The sequence below is a fragment of the Phyllostomus discolor genome, chromosome 3 (assembly GCF_004126475.2).
Source record: "Phyllostomus discolor isolate MPI-MPIP mPhyDis1 chromosome 3, mPhyDis1.pri.v3, whole genome shotgun sequence".
NCBI classification, from domain to species: domain Eukaryota; kingdom Metazoa; phylum Chordata; class Mammalia; order Chiroptera; family Phyllostomidae; genus Phyllostomus; species Phyllostomus discolor.
This window is the reverse complement of record NC_040905.2, coordinates 132,407,148-132,424,322: the sequence shown is the minus strand read 5'-3', so window position 1 is coordinate 132,424,322 and position 17,175 is coordinate 132,407,148. Positions and strand designations below refer to the sequence as shown.

Below are 17,175 nucleotides of genomic sequence, written 5' to 3'. Positions count from 1 at the left end.
TGTGGCTGCTATCATACCATATCAGAATGCAGCTTCAGATCAAAGAGGTAAAATCCTAGCATCCTGCATGCAGAGCACGGGAGCTATGACCAAACACCTTGGAACCACTAAAACACCTTGCCTCCCCTCTCCACCCATCTATCCCCAAGAAATATAGTGGATGCAGTCAGTCAGCATTGCAGAGCTTCAATAGCAGGTAGAATGCCCTATTTCTGGTCTCAATGAAGGATTTTGTACTTAGAAGGGGAAAATTTTATTCTACTATGTATTTACCAAAAACCCTAGGTAAATTTTTATCTCAATAGTTTTAAGTTTCATCATTAAAAAGGCAGATACATCAAAACTTTTATTTTTACAAAGAATATTCCCAACTTACTTTGGCAAGTATAATTATTTATCAATGCTGAAAGCAGCTATGGGACAGTCCAATAGAATGGAAAGGTAACAAAGTCACTTACTCCTAATCTCCAGTGAAGAAGCACTTGCACAGTGAGGTTTTGTCTCTGGCATCAGGTGAGTGAACCCCACTGCCTACTTTAATACTTTCTGTACTTCCATTTCTTCCTCTGCAAAGATAATAGTACTCCCCTACCTCACAGGGTAGCTGTGATGATTAAATGAGTTACTATGTAAACAGCTCAGAATCATTGATAAAGAAGCACTTGATAAATGTCAGCTTTTATTTATTTTAAGGAAGCTATGTGTAAAAGGGATCTGCTTCTTCATACCTTTGATACCAGACCTGAAACATCATGAGTTGTCATATAGATTTTTCTGACACAAAGAAAAAAAATACTATATGTGGGTTTTCTTTAGAATAATTTTGTATCAGCTCAAGGAATAATGGGACACATCCCCCAGCCAGCTACCAGATTTAAAAGATGTAAGTCATTCTGAACAAAAGACAATGAGTTGACCTAAATATCTGTTTGCTTGTTGTTTTTTTTTAAAAAAATCAGGCATTCACTTTTATCCGGCAGAACTGTGGTCACTACGTATAAGTGGGTAAAACAGAGGTTACTCACTACTCAAGTCCAGCAGAAGAATGAGAACATAAAAGTCACTCTAACTTGGTAGAAGATGTTTATTGTTGATACGTACTTTCAAAAGGCAATTTAAATGTTATAATCCATATTAGGCTATGTCCTCTAAAAGAGACTCTCTCTGCAGGAAATCTGAAATCAAGCTGAATAGGCTTCCTACCTTATATATCTCTCTTTGCTGATAAGAACTGGTTACGGTGGTCATAAAGCAAGGGAAAAAAATTCTTTTAAAATAAAGGTGTGACACAGGAAAAGACCCTCGGCTTCATTAATCATAAGGGAAATGTAAATCAAAACCACAAGGAGCTAGCTACTATCCAAAAAAAAAAGCAAGCCAAAAAACAGAACAAGTGTTAATAAGAATGTGAAATGGGAACTACCACACATTGCTGGTGAGAATGTAAAATGGTGCAGCTACTGGTGCATATTATGGAAAATAGTATGCGCTTTCTCAAAGAATTAAACATAAAATTACTATATGACCAAGCAATTCCATTGCTGGTGTATATCCAAAAGTATGAAAGCAGGAACTCAAACAGATATATGCGTACCCATCTTCATAGCATTATTCATAGCAGCCAAAAAGTGAAAGCAATGAATATGCAAAAGGTACTATATGAGGTCTGTCCAGAAAAATCAAGCCAGTGTTAATATAAGGAGAAAGGTTTTGTGCAACATCCAGGTAACCTGGCAGCCAAGAAGAGTGGACTGGAATGCACATGTGTAAACAATGACGACCTCACTGTACTAGTCAGTGGGGGCAGTAGACCCCATTGAGCAAGCATGTGTGTTGTGTGGCTATCACATTCAAAATGACTGAGCAAACAGTAATGAATCTGTATCAAATTTAGCATTCAGCTTGATAGTCCTCCACAGAAAGTATTCAGATGATTCAGAAGGCTGCAGCTATGGGCAACTGATGATTGCAGCTTCATCACAACAGTGTGCCCGCTCATACATCACATCTTGTACAGTTTTTTGCTGAAAACCTTAAGTCATCCAGGTGACTCAGCCCCGCTACAGTCCAAATTTGCGCCCTCGACTTCTGGCTTTCCCAAAAACTAAAATCACCTTTGAAAGGGAAGAGATCTCACACTGTAGATGAGATTCAGGAAATATGAAGGTACAGCTAATGGTGACTGGAGAACTGTGTGAGGTCCCAAGGTGCTAATATAAGGGGATGGAGGTGTCACTGTCCTATGTATATCTTGTATTTTCTTCAATAAATGTCTCTATTTTGCATATTACAAGGCTGGATACCTTCTTGGCAGACCTCTTATGTTTAATATATTATCCAGTCTTGAAAGGGAGAAAATTCTGACACATGTAACCACATGGATGAACCTTGAATACATTATGCTACGGAAATAAGCCAGTCACGAAAGGACAAATACTATGTGATTCCACTCATATGAGAGATCTAGAGCCATCAGATTCTCAGAGACAGAAAGTAGAATGGTGGTGAAAGCATCTGGAGAGGAGGAATGGAGAACTAGAGTTTAATGGGCACAGAGTTTCAGGTTGGGAAGGTAAGTTCTGGAGAAGGAGGTGGTGATAGTTGCACAACGGTATGCATGTACTTAATTTCCACTGAACTATACACTTAACACTGTAAAATTTTTGTTATGTATAGTTTACCACAACTTTAAAAATAAAAATTTATAAAAATGAAGAATGACAACCACCGCCACCCCCAATTTTCTCAGGAATCTCAGTCACTTGGCTCCATGATGTAATGTTCAACTTGCCAAAAGATAGAAATTTTATTTCTCCTTTGGGTAATGACACTGGCATGTATGTAATGGACTATATCTGCCACGCTATATAAAAGAGACTTCTTTTTTTCTTTGCAATCTCTTTAGCAGACTGCCTGCGATGTGATAGAAGGTGTCAATACTTATTCAATAATAAAACTTTTCTTTCTCTGCTAAAAAATTAATAAGACAGATATCATAAAAAATGCAAATTAAAACTTTAAAACCAGAAATATAAAAATGACAAAAAGGGAGTAGAAAAGACCAACATTATTTGTTTTAGTGTCTATTTATCCTACTATATTAATTTTATAATAACTCCACAAACTCCTAGCAGTAACATCATTGTTGAAAATCTAATTACAAAATACAATATATTAAAATTTAAGTTCCAAAAGGCAGAAAACTGTACTTGAAAAGCAATTTTTAAAAATTATAAAAATTAATTAACAATTAATCAATGTAAAAAAATTTAAGTTCCATAATTCAGAGAATCTCAGATTGATACAATTTATTTCAAGTTGGTGACACTGTGGCAAACTCTTTATGAAATGTTTTATGACTCACATAGGTACAGGTAAGTGAAACACCATAGTGCTCATGTTCATCTAAGCAGTGCAGTGAGGCAGCCCTCCCCAGTCTGGGCTGGCTGGCACTCCTGCTCCTGATATGAACAAGGCACGCACTACAAAAAGTCAACCCTCCAGCAATACACCCTCCAGTCTACTTTTCTACACTAACTGGCAAAATAACAAAAGCATGGTAGATTTAGTCTTTGTAAAGAAGCCAATTTACTCCAGAGACAAATAGGAAATGCCAAATGACTGGGGCGCAAAAGGATCATGTTTCCAGATCACAGATCCTTAACTACTGCAGACTTACCATCACCTTTACAGATAATTTAGTGTGTCAAGTTCAACTCTATACTGGCCCTGAGATGCCTAAAAACAATGTTTGACAGAACCAGGCAAAACAAGGAAAATGGCTAAATTCAGCCAACTTCCCTAAGCATTCACCTCTTTTATGTCTTCAGCACAGCTCCTTTGTGTCAGGTGGCCACTGGTTTGAACACAAACTTTCTACCATCTTCCTGCCATAATACTGCTTTGCACAGAGGGACTGAGTAGCTGGTGAGTCTGGAATTGGTTTACATATCCATTTATCACATCCATTTTAAAAGACCCACTAGACAACCAGGTAATGTTCTAAGAGTTAGATAACAGGTAAGATCATCATAGGACTTCTACAGAAAACATAAACATAATTAAAAAAAATTTTAAATGATACCAACTATATACAGACGTTTGGAGAATTTTAGCATACTTTTATCTAAACTGATTCATTTATGCCTAATTGGCCTATTTTTAAATTTTTGTCTATAAAGACATTGGAAAATAATCTAATTTTTCAAATTCTAAAGTCCGGGGTGTCCAACCTTCTGGTGTCTCTGGATCACACTGGAACTAGAAGAGTTATCTTGGGCCACACATTAAACACACAAAACTAACAAAAACTAATGAGCAAAAAAGAAAAAAAGGTTTTAAGTAAATTTACACTTTGGTGTTGGGCTTCATTCATAGCCATCCTGGGCCACATGTGGTCCAAAGCCACGGGTTAAACACCCCTGCTAACTATCTCCTCTTCAGGGTGAGGAATGGGGCAAAATGGGTTGAAGGTGTTAAAAAGATACAAATTTCCAGTTATGAAATAATAAGTCTTGAAGATGTAATGTACAGCATAGCAACTATAGTTAAACATAAGGTACTACATATTTGAAAGTTGTTAATAGATTTCAAGGTTCTCATTAGAAAAAAATGTATAACTATGTGAGGTGTTAATGAGACTTATTGTGGTGATCACTTCACAATATATACAAACATCAAATCATTATGTTGCACACCTGAAAGTAAATATAATGTTGTATGTCATCATATCTCAAAAAAAATTTTTTTAAGTAAAGTACTTCCTCTTATTACATGGTATTTGGCATTTATTCTATGGTTGATGCTTACTAAGGCTGGAATGTATACTATGTGCTAATTTGTTTCTCTCTATTGTATAAATTCCCACTGTACAAAACAAAACGAAGAATGTAGGTCTAGAAACATTTAAGAATGGGATGCGTATATGTGCATATTTTAATTCAGAAACTAAGTTGTATTTTTTATTACTTCTCTTCATATACTTAGAAATCTCTATCTCGAACATTTACATAGCTTACTAAAGACCAAACTTAGAATTCTTTGTTCACACCACAATTTCCTAGCCTCCACACTGCTGATATTTGGGGGTGGTACTTTTTTGCTGTGGGGCTGTCCTATGCATTGTAGGATGTTCAACAACATTCCTAGGCATCTGTACACTAGACACTCTCAAGTTCTGAACATTAAAAATGTTCCTAGACATTGTCAAAACACCCTCCAGTGAGAATCACACACTAGTCTTCAATGACTAGATTGTCCTATAGCATCAAGGTAAGTTCCAAATGTTGACACAAGAGAACAACAGCTAGTTCCCTGCCCTCACTAGACTAAGCTCCTTGAAGTCCTCTTTCCTGTTACAGTCACTCCTCATGCCTTGCCGGTATTAGGCCTTTAACGTTTGCTAAAGGAAGAAGAAATCATTACTGAGAACCAGTCAGAAAACCTGTGTAAGAAATTTAAGATAAGAAACACTCTGCCCTGGCTGGTGTGGCTCAATGGACTGAGCCACCAAAGGGTCATCGGTTTCATTACCAGCCTGGGTTGCAGGGCAGGTTCTCAGTAGAGGGCACTCAAGAGGACAACCCCACGTTGGTGTTCTCTCCCTCTCTTTCTCCCTCCCTCCCCCTCTCTCTCAAATATAAATAAAATCTTAAAAAAATATAAAACACTCTTACATAATGACCACTGGTTAAGGAGTTGAAAAGGAAATAATTTGCCTGGGTATGCAGATAGAACAAAGCAAATATCCAATTGAGAAGTTGAGTGCCTACACTAAACATACAGCAGATACAAGGAGCAAAATTAGTCCCTGGCTTCAGATAGCTTATACTTTAGTGGGGGAGATACATAAGCAGACTGCAGGAACTACCACCACAAATACAGATGACACTGCTTGTGTTCCCTGGTTCACCTCTCTGAACATCAGAAGAGACTCTGTGAAGTCTGGAATTTGAGATGGGCTTTGAAGTGTAAGCAAAATTCTGACAAGCAAAAAACGGAGTAGACAAGAGGGAGCAACATAAGCAGAAGTTGGACATTTTGTGGGGAACAGTGAGGAGTTTGGGAGCATTTAAAAGTACAGTAGAAAAAATGTGAAACAGGAAGGAAGGTGGAATGGGTTCAGATTGCAGGGGGGTGTCTAAAAGTCTCAATACGGCATTTAGATAATGGTTTGTTTAAATCACTGGCAGGAGAGTGACCCACCTGAGATGAAGTTCACTGGTGAGACAGCACATGTGGGAGGCCAGTCAGATCAGAGGCAATTCTGACTAGTCCCCATAGTAAGATATGGTTTAATGAAATGGTATTTACCCTTAGCATATGTCTTGCACTCTATGTTTTATTCTATTTTATTCTTTATCATTTTTTGTAGGTGCCAGTAAACATCAATAATTTGATGTCACAATGCACCAATTGGTTTTCAAAGCATTGTTAGACCTTTTGGGTATACTTGGTGAGCTCACAGGTAGGGTACTGGAAATGAGGAAGAGGGTAAGGAGAGACTGCTGGGCTAGAACTATCATGACACATTGCAGGATTGGCAGGATGGGAAAATTAAATGGCAAGGATGACTCTAGGGTGGCAGTGATCTAGTATGTACATATTTCTATATACTTGTAGGGGTTGGATAAATTATGGAATATTATGCAGCCATAAAATGTATTAGGACTATAAGTATAAGTATGGAAAGATTTTTTTCCACATACTTAAAAAACCCAAATTCCTATATAATATATTAAATAATCACATTAACCTTAAAAAATTAAAAACTTGCCTGGCTGGTGTGCTCAGTGGATTGAATGAGTGCCAGCCTGCAAACCAAAGGTTCCCAATTCAATTCCCAGTCTGGGGCACATGCCTAGGTTGCCGGCCAGGTCCCCAGTAGGGGACGCATGACAGCAACCACAGATTGATGTTCTCTCCCTCTCTCTTTCTTCCCCCCTTCCCTTTCTCAGAATAAATAGTCTTTTAAAAAATTTTAAAAAGTTTTAAAACTATATGTGATAAAATATTGCATAATGTATAATATAAAATATACACAGGCAGCTGCTGTGGAAACCAGTATGGTGATTCCTAGAGAAATTAAACATAAAATTATCAAATGACCCAGCAATTCCACTTCTGGGTATACACCCAAAGAACTGAAAGCAGACACTTGAAAAGATTTTGTATACCCATGTTCATAGCAACATTATTCATTATTCACAATAGCCAAAAGGAAAAGCAACTCAAGCATCTGTGGAAGGCTGGATGGATAAACCTAATGTGGTCCATCCATACAACAGTGTTTTATCAAACCTAGAAAAGGAAGGAAATTAAAACACAATTTTATAATATGGATGAACCTTGAAGACATTAGGGTAACTGAAATAAGCCAGCACAACACTGGCACACTGAAAGAAAATAAGTATTTTAAATGGATGACTGGTATGAGTTATAACATGGTCAATTCTGAATCCTAAGTTTTGCATGGTCAATTGGAGGTGTTTAAGAGTAAAGTACACTGCCAGTTTTTCAGTGTCTCCTGGATAGGAACTATGCTGCTCCCATTCTAAGTGGAAAAAGCAGTAGAGGCTTTTTGCTATCAAATCTTACCTGAAAGTGAACTGAGGGTAGCCACCCGTGCCCAAGCATTCTTACACAATGAACTGAACTTTGACTTCAGCAAGGCATTTCCCTCTTTAAAAAGGTTACTGTTACCTGTCCCCAGGTATCAATCCACAGCCCATTTCTTCCCATACAAATGCTGGGGTAATAAAACACTGGGAGATTAAATGAGAGACAGTTCTGTGAGAGACGACCTAGCAAGGGCCTGACACCCTACAAATTAGTCCTCCTGCCCACATCAACTATGCAAGAAAAGAGATCATCACCCCAAAATCTCAGGCCACAGTCAAGTTTCACATTCTTTGCTGACGTGAAACAGCAGTGCTTTATGTAAGATATGAATAAATACACCAGAGCACTGATTCAGGATAAGATCTGAGGAACCTCATCATAAATACACATAGGAACAGTTAGGAACGCTCCAGGGATTTAATGCCACCAAGGTTTTTAAATAATGTGAATCCCCCACTAAGTGTCAAAGGTTATGATGACTCAAGGCACACAAGAGGAAATGCTCCTAGTAACCTGCAGAAACCAAATTCAGGCCAGGCAGTTTAGTTACCTGAACAAAATTAACTGATATGCAGGCCAACTTCTAATAGTTAAAGAAATAATTATTACATACTCTTCTAAGTCAAAAAAAGATTTCTTTAAGCATAGCTGATGGAAATTAAAAACTTTCTGCCAATTTACAGAAGCCTAAAGAAAAATATGATGGTAGATTTAATAGGAGAAATGCCTCATATACTCAACATTACACATAGGTGTTCATGTCAATTGTTTGTCATGTTTTATTTGGGCTTTTAAAAAAAAAGGACTGATTGTCATGCAGTAAAATTTCCTTTTGATGTGTAGTTCTACGATTTTAAAATATGTAGCGCCACTAGAAGGGTACAAAGCAGCTCCATCACTGCAGAAAACTACCTCCTGCTGTCCCTTTATATCCACACCCCCCTTTGCCCTTCCCCTTCTGGCAACCACTGATCTATCCACATCACTACAGTCTTATCCTTACAAGAATATCATACCAATACAATCCTATCTTTTGAGCCTGGCTTCTTTCACTCAACATAAAATCTTAAAGATTCACCCAAGTTGTTGTAAGTATCAAAAAGTTCCTCCCTTTTACTGCTAAGTAGCATACTTCAGAGTACAGATGTACCACAATTTAACTATTCACCTATTAAAGGAAATTTTGGTTGTTTCAAGTTTGGGCTATTATGAGTAATACCACTGTGGCATTCTTGTATGGTTTTTGTGTGAACAAAATTTCATTAGGTAAATACCCAGAAGTAGGACTGCTGGATCATATCATAAGTGTGTATGTTCCACTCTATAAGAAATCACTGAGCCTTTCTCCAGGGGTGTGGTGCACTTTTGAATTCCCACCAGCCACATCTACATAGTGGGGAGGAGGGGGATTCCAGGTGGTAAGCATTCTTGTCAGCACTTGGTATTGTTGGCGTTGTTTATTTTAGCTTTTCTAATAGGTAGGTGGTGATATGTCATCATCGTTTCATTTACTTAACATTTTAATGGGCAGCTTTGAAAAATGGTACATACTACCTCACTCCCTTAGAGTAAAAATTCTTCTGACTCAAAATCATCCCTTTATAAAGGGGCTACTGAAGTACACAGGGTTGTTTTTCTAAAGTAACCCCCGATTATACCTTTGTAAATAGTTTTTTTAATCTCCCTTGTGAGGTGTCACTTCTTGTTATTAATGGTGCTCCTGCTGCAGACTTTCCTCTGCACCCTTTCTCAAGCTGAATTAGATAACAGCTTATCAGAATTACATCTGAAAGGAGAGGGGAGCATATAAGGAAGAGAACTTGATTCTTCACTGAGGAAAGAGAAAGCTTTTTTTTTCCTTTTTCTTTTTGGGTCACTGTACCCAAACTTCCTAATCTCTCCTTTGGTTGCGGCAAATTTCTTAGCATAGCAGTTAATTTTCTTGGTGAGAAAAGGTGAGGCTGCCCGATTGGCAGCCATCAGATTAGAGTCATTACCATATTAATGTATCCAATTAACACTAATACTGTGATTCTATATGAGGAGTTAAAAATTTATCTAAAACAAAGTAATTATAGGACAATATTATCTTGTGTCCAGAAACCTAAGTGGAAAAAATAATCTTACATAAAGTTTAAAGTTTCCAAGCACTATTCACACATTGGCCAAATTCAGAGTGCCTAGAAGATAAGTGAGACATTCACAGGGCACCATTATAAATATAAAAGAAATATTAACAATTAAAAAATAATTAAACAGTTCTTTCAAAAGATACAGTGACTGTACAAATACTAATTTTAATCCTAATATTTACAGTACTCCTCTGAAAGTCACTTGATTAGAAAACTCATGTCTTTCCAGTAGTAGTTTCCATCTCTGAACAAGCTAAAAGTGTTCACACTTAAGACATCTAGAGGTTGATTACCTCTGGTAACCTGCCTTACTTCTCCAAGAGCCCAGCTCCAGAGTAGAAAATGCCAGCAGGAGACCCTGGCTCTCACCCGAACTTCCTCAGAGAGGAACGCCGTGTCTGTGCCATGCTTACAGACCAATAGCTGTTCTGCCAGCAGCCTGCACCCGCAGACTTAGAAACCTTGTCACCAAGTGCAACAGGATGGGGTGGGACTTCGCTATCACTTTAGGCTTAGCCACCACCATCTCAGTGCAGGCGGTAAGGGACAGTAAAGAAGAGTCTGCATTTCACAAACGTTGGCTTCAAACAGTTTCAGGTAGAAATGAAAGAAGGGAAAACAAATTGGAAAGAGTAGCACATCCAGAAAACTAACATAGCCCACAGAAGAAAAAAAGAAAAAACTTTTAGAAAAACAGTGAAAAAGGAAGCAACTCAAGTCGGGGTCAGTGATTGCATGTTATCTCTGCCCTCAAGGCTGGTCCTGAAGCTATTAGTGGCCCAGGTTCAGCTAGGTGCCCTCTGCCAAAGGGACAGCAGAGAAGCCACGGCCAGAGCTCTAATTACCTGAGTGCCCGGCCCAAAGTGGCGGGAGTCCCCATTGTGCAGAGAGAAGTAAATCCTGGAAACTGATTACTACATGCTCTTCTCCCAGACTCAGAATTACTCCATTCACAGCAGACACACACAACCCAAGACTTAGTTTACATAGACTCTAAATCAAAGAACTGATAAACTTTCATTGTGTCAAATGTTCCTATTCTTAGAAATCTCACATACAAAATCAGCAATTTCTCTAAAACTGTCATCTTACAGGAGGCCTGGGCACTACCCTAAGTTCTCAAGGGAGGCCAACTCCTCAGGCCTTATCCAGGTCACTGCCTGACTGAAACACGGTAACAAAAAAGCTGGCGGTTTCCACCCACCCCCCACTGGCTGGGGACCCCTTCCTGTCGGCATCTAGCCCACCTGCCCCCACGAAAAAACTGTTGCTGTCCAAGCAGCGCTAGTCTGAAACGGGTACCTCATCAAAGTTCAGGCTAGTCACCAGCCAGCCTCAAAGTGTGGGGAAGCGAGCTCTCGAGGATATCAAAGAGGGGGGCGCTGCACCCTGCGAGCCTGATCTGCACCTACCCTGAGCGGAGGTCCTGAGGGTTCTCGAACCTCCCGGCACTCACAGCCGCCAGTCGGGTTCCAGGTAGCGCGTCCATCTTGAGGCCCGGCGGACAGGGTCTGCGGCCCAGACCTGGGCCACCCTAAATCCCGGCGTCGGGCGACCCTGGCCTACCCCGACTCATGCTCCCTTGACCCTGAGTCCCCAAACCCCGGTCGACACCTGCCCCCAGCACACTACGATCCTGGTCGCCCCAGACCTAGGAACCCCGGCGACCCCGGGCCCCCCGCGCAGACCCCACCCCCAACCCCAGCCTGCCCCGCCCCCGGACTCCCAGAACCTAGTCCGACGCCGTCCCCCGGCCCAAACTTCGGCCCAACCGACCCCAGCACGCCCGGACTCCCGCCCAGCCCGACCTGGGCCCCCGCCGCGCGCTCGCCGGCCGGCCGCACCTTGACGTGGAAGCGGATGAGCGCCAGGCGGAATGCAGTGCGCCATGCAGACGGGCGGCAGGAACCAGACCTTGGGCGGCGGGGTGCCCTTGTTTTGGACATGGCTGACGATCTGCTGCGCCGTCTGGCGCTCGTTGCCCTGCCGCCTTGACCCACTCATGCAGCCGCGCCTTCTCGAGCGCGCCGTTGAAGAAGACGAAGAGCTCGATGTTGCCGCCGAAGCAGGCCTTAGCCAGCGCGGCCAGGTAGCCAAGCATGTGGTTCCACTGGCCGCCGCTCACCCAGTCGGTGTAGAAGCCGCCGTAGAGGCGGTGCAGGCAGTTGTCGGCGTCCACCAGCAGGCGCAGCGGAGTGTGCGGGGGCCGCTGCCGCCCGCCGCCCACCAGGCTGCCCCGGGCCAGCTTCTGCAGCTCCACCGGCACCACGGCGCTCGGGCAGTGCTTCTCGATGTAGTCCTGGAAGCCCTGCACGCCCATGGCGGCGGCGGCAGGCGCGGGGCGGCGGGGTGGCGGGGCCGGGGGCGGCGGGGCCGTGGTGCGGCCGGGCGGCGGCGGGTTCTAGGGGGGCCGGGGCGGGCCGCGGGCGTGCTCATGGCCGCTGCGACCGCCATGTGCTGCTGCCTCCCAGGGCCATGGCGGGGAGGGACTGCGCGGTGCGCCGCTCCAGGCCCAGGCCAGGCAGAGGGCGGCACTCTCGCGGGCGGGCGGGCGGGCGGGCAGGGGCGGGGCGAGCTGACGTACGCGGCTGGCGGAAGAGGGCGGTGCCGAGGGCCTGCAGAGCGCGACTGGAGAGATCTGGGGCCCTTTCCCGCCGCCAGCCGGGCGGAAGACGACATCCCTGGAGGACGGCCGCTCGGCCGCGCCGGCTCTGCACCGTGCCTGGGATCTCTGGTAGAGGTGGCTGAGTCCCATCCCAGTTCCCCAGAGCAGTCAGGGCTGCCCTGTCCCCATCCCCAGCCGAGAGCCGGTCACCCCCAGGAAGCCCTTTCTCGTCCTCGGGTCCAGTCACTCCGTCAGTCCCTTTCCGTCCCAAGATCCGGTCACCCCCGGGGAAACCCTTTCCTAGCCCCGGATCCAGTCACCTCCGGAGAGGGTCTCTGGGTCCGTTCACCCTGAGGGGGCCCGTCCCCGGGAGCTGGTCACCCTGAGGAAGCCGTTTCCCTTTTTGGGGTCCGGTAGTCCCAAGGAGGCCGTGTCTCGTCCCTAGTCACCCTGAGGAGGCCCAGCCCCTGTCCCCGTAGTCTTGGTTATCCCGAGAAAAACGGTCCCTCTCTAGCGGGACTAGTGCCCTGGCCGGAGTGACTGCGGAAGGAAAGGTGGGCAGACTGGTCAGGATCCTTGGAAGTCGGTGCCCTTCGAAGGGAGGAGCAAGCAGATGCCACTGGCCACGTGGAGAAAGACCCGTGTCGCTGCGCTTTGCCACCGGTGGTAGGTACCGAGTTTTGGAAATGATCACCTGCTTCCTCAACCTTAATCGTGAAGGTATTTTAACTTAGAAAATACTCTCCCAACTTCCAGTTGTTCACAGGGAGGTGAAGTCCTTAATGAGGGGAAATTGAAAAGGTCTCGGATGACCCTAGCATGCTGGATTTACGGGCTCTCCTGGGTGAAATAGGGGGCTCTGGGGAGCGGCAAGGGGCCCCCACTGGAGCATCTTGTTGGGGAGCAAGATTCCCTACAGGTGGTTCTGACTGAAGCCACTCTGGTTTTACTGCCTGAAGGAGCCAGAGTCTTCCCTTTATTGTTTTCACACTGCTGACAGGTTTCCTGGCCAGGACCCCTGGCAGTTGACAGATACTCTATAATGCCTGAGTAAAACAGAAATCTTAGTGTCAGATAATCTCAAGAAATTTTAAAAGCAGGTCTGTTACAGCATGTGAAATGCCTCCTATTTGATTGCCACTGTGAAAAACCATCTTCCCTAACTCCCTTCATGAGGCTGTTTAGCCCAGCTAAGGAGAGGGAATGAAAACCTTTCTTGCTCTAGCCACATCTGGAAGGAGATCCATTCATGAATTATGTCCCAGAGCGCTGCCGTAATGGCTTTAAAGTGAGGTTAATACTGTAATATATTATGCTTCAATAAAAAGAGTTGTAAGAACAAGTCTTTGCAGAATGTTCGCAGAATGAAGCATTTAGAAACTCAGAACTCTTCATTTTTTAGTTTGGAAGTGGCATTTTTACTTACCTCCAGCCCTCTCCCATGTGTTCTTTTTCTGGAGAAAACTCTTTATTTAGGGGAGTGGGCCCAGACAGCAGATGCAGGGCAGATGGAGCCTGAGCAGGTGTAGGCTACAAAAAGTCCCCATATTCTTTGTCTATGAAAAGGCAAGTTTACTTTTTTTAGTTTCTTATATGTCACCTCAAATACAGGCCAGCTTGATATATGCATAAGTAAAATGCTTTTAGTATTTTGATAAGTATGTTTACTTTTCTAAAAAACTGACATGTTAATAAGCCACTTAACCCATCCACAAAATTAATGATGAAGCAGGATTATATATTATATAGAAATTCAATTAGTCATTTAAAGCCACATTAAACGTTGACACCCCAAAAGTATCCAGAGATCAGTGTATAACCCACTGATTCACAAGTTTCACAAGATTGGGTAGGAGTTTTAATCATTGTATTTCAATTTATTGCATTCATTCCATATATTTACCTTCACTATACTGTTTTTATTTCTTTTAAAATGCACTTGCTTTAATTTTGTTAAATGCTTTAGTGTCAGTATCTGGGATTTTGGAAATAAATTTATTTTCACCTATAAGACAGTATAGAATACAAAGCTTCTGGTGTCAGACTACCAAATTTGTGTTTCTAACTCTGTGCTCTTGAGAAAGATACTTAACATTTCAAGCTTGTTTTTTTTTTTTACCATCTGTACAGTGAGGGTAGTAATAATAGTACTTACCTCTCAAATTTTTAAAGGCTTAAATGAGATAATTATGTACTTGCAACACAACAAATGATCCATAAATACCAGGTTTTGTAATTATTACTTCCACATACTATAATTGTATAGACTTGAGAACATGGACCAGTTACTTTGTTTTTTTGAAATTTTAAAATTAATTTTTGTGAGTATGAAACAATTCATTTATCCTTATTTTCCCTATTTATGTGTTCACCTTTAAAAATAACTAATTCTCTTATTTTTTGAGCAACATTATTAGTGGCTGGCATGTGTGGCTGAGAAATACTTTATATAAGCTGCATTCTTAGCTCAAATTTAGGGGTTGGTTGAAGTTAAGTTTTTTAAATATCATGGTAAAAGTAAACATCTATATTTAAAAATTAGTTAAAAATTGTAGTATCTTCTTGGGCTCTCAACATCTGACAACTAATAGCTGGGAACTTTCATTTCCAACCACTTAGTTTTTGGATAATTCACTTCAAGCATATGAGAAAATTTTTTTTTAATTTTAATTATTGTTCAAGTACAATAATTAAAATTTCTGCCTATTACTCCCACTTCAGCCCACCCACCCATCCCTCCCCACCTCCCTCCCATTTCCCTCCCCACCCGGTTTTTGTCCATTTGTCCTTTATGTTTGTTCCTGTAAACCCTTCCCATTCTCCCCTGAAATTCCCTCTTCTCTCCCCTCTGGTCACTGTCAGACTGTCCTCTATTGCATATGAGAAAATTTTTAATTTCACCAGGGGATTGTCATACAAATGAGAAAAAATCTGAAAATAAACAAAAATGCTAGAAAGGACATGTCCCCATGCCTTCACAAAAATTACAAAAAGAAATCTCAGAAAAGAAATTGATTAATAGACAAAGAGAGCCAACCCATTGTGTGCAGACAGCAATGTGTAGAAAATCAAGAACAGAAATACTTATTTGCTGCTCCTTCACATTTTAACTGATTAGTTTTTTTTATCAATTTACCTCTAACACAAAGTAGGAAAATAATTGTCATCTTATGTGATTTTTTTTCAAACTAAAGTGTTTCATCATGGTAGAATGATACCTTTAATAAATATTCTGCTTAGTTGAGACTTCTATCCATCAGCAATAAAAGGTCATTTCATTGTTTCAAGTAAGATGATAAAGATCCTTGCTCTGTCCCACATAGTCATTGGCATGTATTTGGGGAGAACACCAGGGCTGGGCTAAGCTTGGAATCTGTGACCCTGGAAGAGAGCAAATTAATTCCTGCTTGGGATTGGAACGTGTAATGTTTACTTAGAAGTAGACTCTAATCTGTTAATTGATTGGTCAACTTTAAATTACCAGGATGACCACACATATAATCAATTGCTAATCATTTTGGCTGAAGGACAGTGCACTCCTTGATCATTATATTTTTTCCTTCCCTACTATACATGAGTTGGGGGTTCTTTGGTGACCATTCTTTCTGAAGTCTACATACCTCTCTATACCACTTGTGGGAATATTCCAGAGTCCCTCCAACATTTCTTGAATATCCAAGAATTATTCCCATTTATCCTTACTGTCACAAGAGACGCAGGCGTCAGACTCTGTCTGCCTCTTATCCCCTCACCACTGAGAGCTGCTGAGGACCAGCTAACAAACACCCACAGGGGTGCTTTAGAAGACAATAGTATATTGGGGTATGTATTCTTATTTGGGTAGAAAACTTTATAGTCATCCCTGAGGCACTGCCTGATGGAGTCTTCAAAACTATTTTTTAGTAAACTAAATCTTATTTTTAAATGTGATATAAATCTAATGAGAAATTTATTTTTTAACCAGGAATTCCCATTCATAAGTACAAAATTATTTTAAGAGTAATCATTTAGAGATTGCTATTAAATGGCCTATTATACTTGTGCAAACCATAAAAATGTTTTGGAAGAAGCAGTTCTCTCACACCAGAAAATGAAAAGCACCCAGGCCTGACCATGCTGAAACACAGGAACCTGACTTCCGGGGAGTCTGCAGCCTCAGACACAGGTGGGAGCACATAGTCATCCTCTGGAAATGGAACTGAGTCTCCCTGCACAGACTGTTGCCAAAGGAACAGATCAGGGTTGTTGAAAAAAAGTTGAAAGAACAAAAATTAGGTTAAAGGTATCCAACCAGATAGTGAAAAGAATATGGTTGCTTTTGTTTTAGTGCAGGGAAGCAAACACCTGACTTGGCAACTCACCAAACTATACAACAAAGATGTGGGTACCTTAAGGGAAGGGAAAAGGAATGCTTAATGTCCAAACAGACATATGGTCATGACATACATGGTAAAACCATGTCTGTACCCTGTCCTTCAGAGGTATAGATAAACACTTAAGCCATGCCTTCTAAATCTTGAGCCATTGATTGTATACTGAATCACAGCTGAGCCACATGCCTAAAGAACTGTCCTGTTTTAACTCGATCCATCTGTCTCTTGCATTTAACTCTCCACATACTCACTTAACTACTCTAAGAAACCAAAATCTTTGTTACCACAAAGATTCTCATAAGAAACATGGAACTCCTCAGAGCTATCAACATACTTACACTATGACATTTTCATGGCCTATAAATCTAGATATCCTATGCCAAATAAGGTTAATTTTCCATAGTTTAATCCATTAAGTAGATGATTACTAAGTGTTCATGTTTTT

The 17,175-nt window shown here is 41.7% G+C and overlaps 1 protein-coding gene across 1 annotated transcript in view; it reads right to left on the bottom strand.

The window, feature by feature from the left end:
- FAM120A (family with sequence similarity 120A) overlaps positions 1 to 12,241 on the bottom strand; it is a 126,534-nt gene extending 114,293 nt beyond the window's left edge. Inside the window, 3 exon segments of the mRNA XM_028531488.2 lie at positions 11,597 to 11,626; positions 11,628 to 11,741; positions 11,743 to 12,241. Of these exon segments, the coding sequence (XP_028387289.1) occupies positions 11,597 to 11,626; positions 11,628 to 11,741; positions 11,743 to 12,072 (474 nt within the window). The 5' untranslated portion in view covers positions 12,073 to 12,241.
- Between the last annotated feature and the right edge of the window lie 4,934 nt (positions 12,242 to 17,175).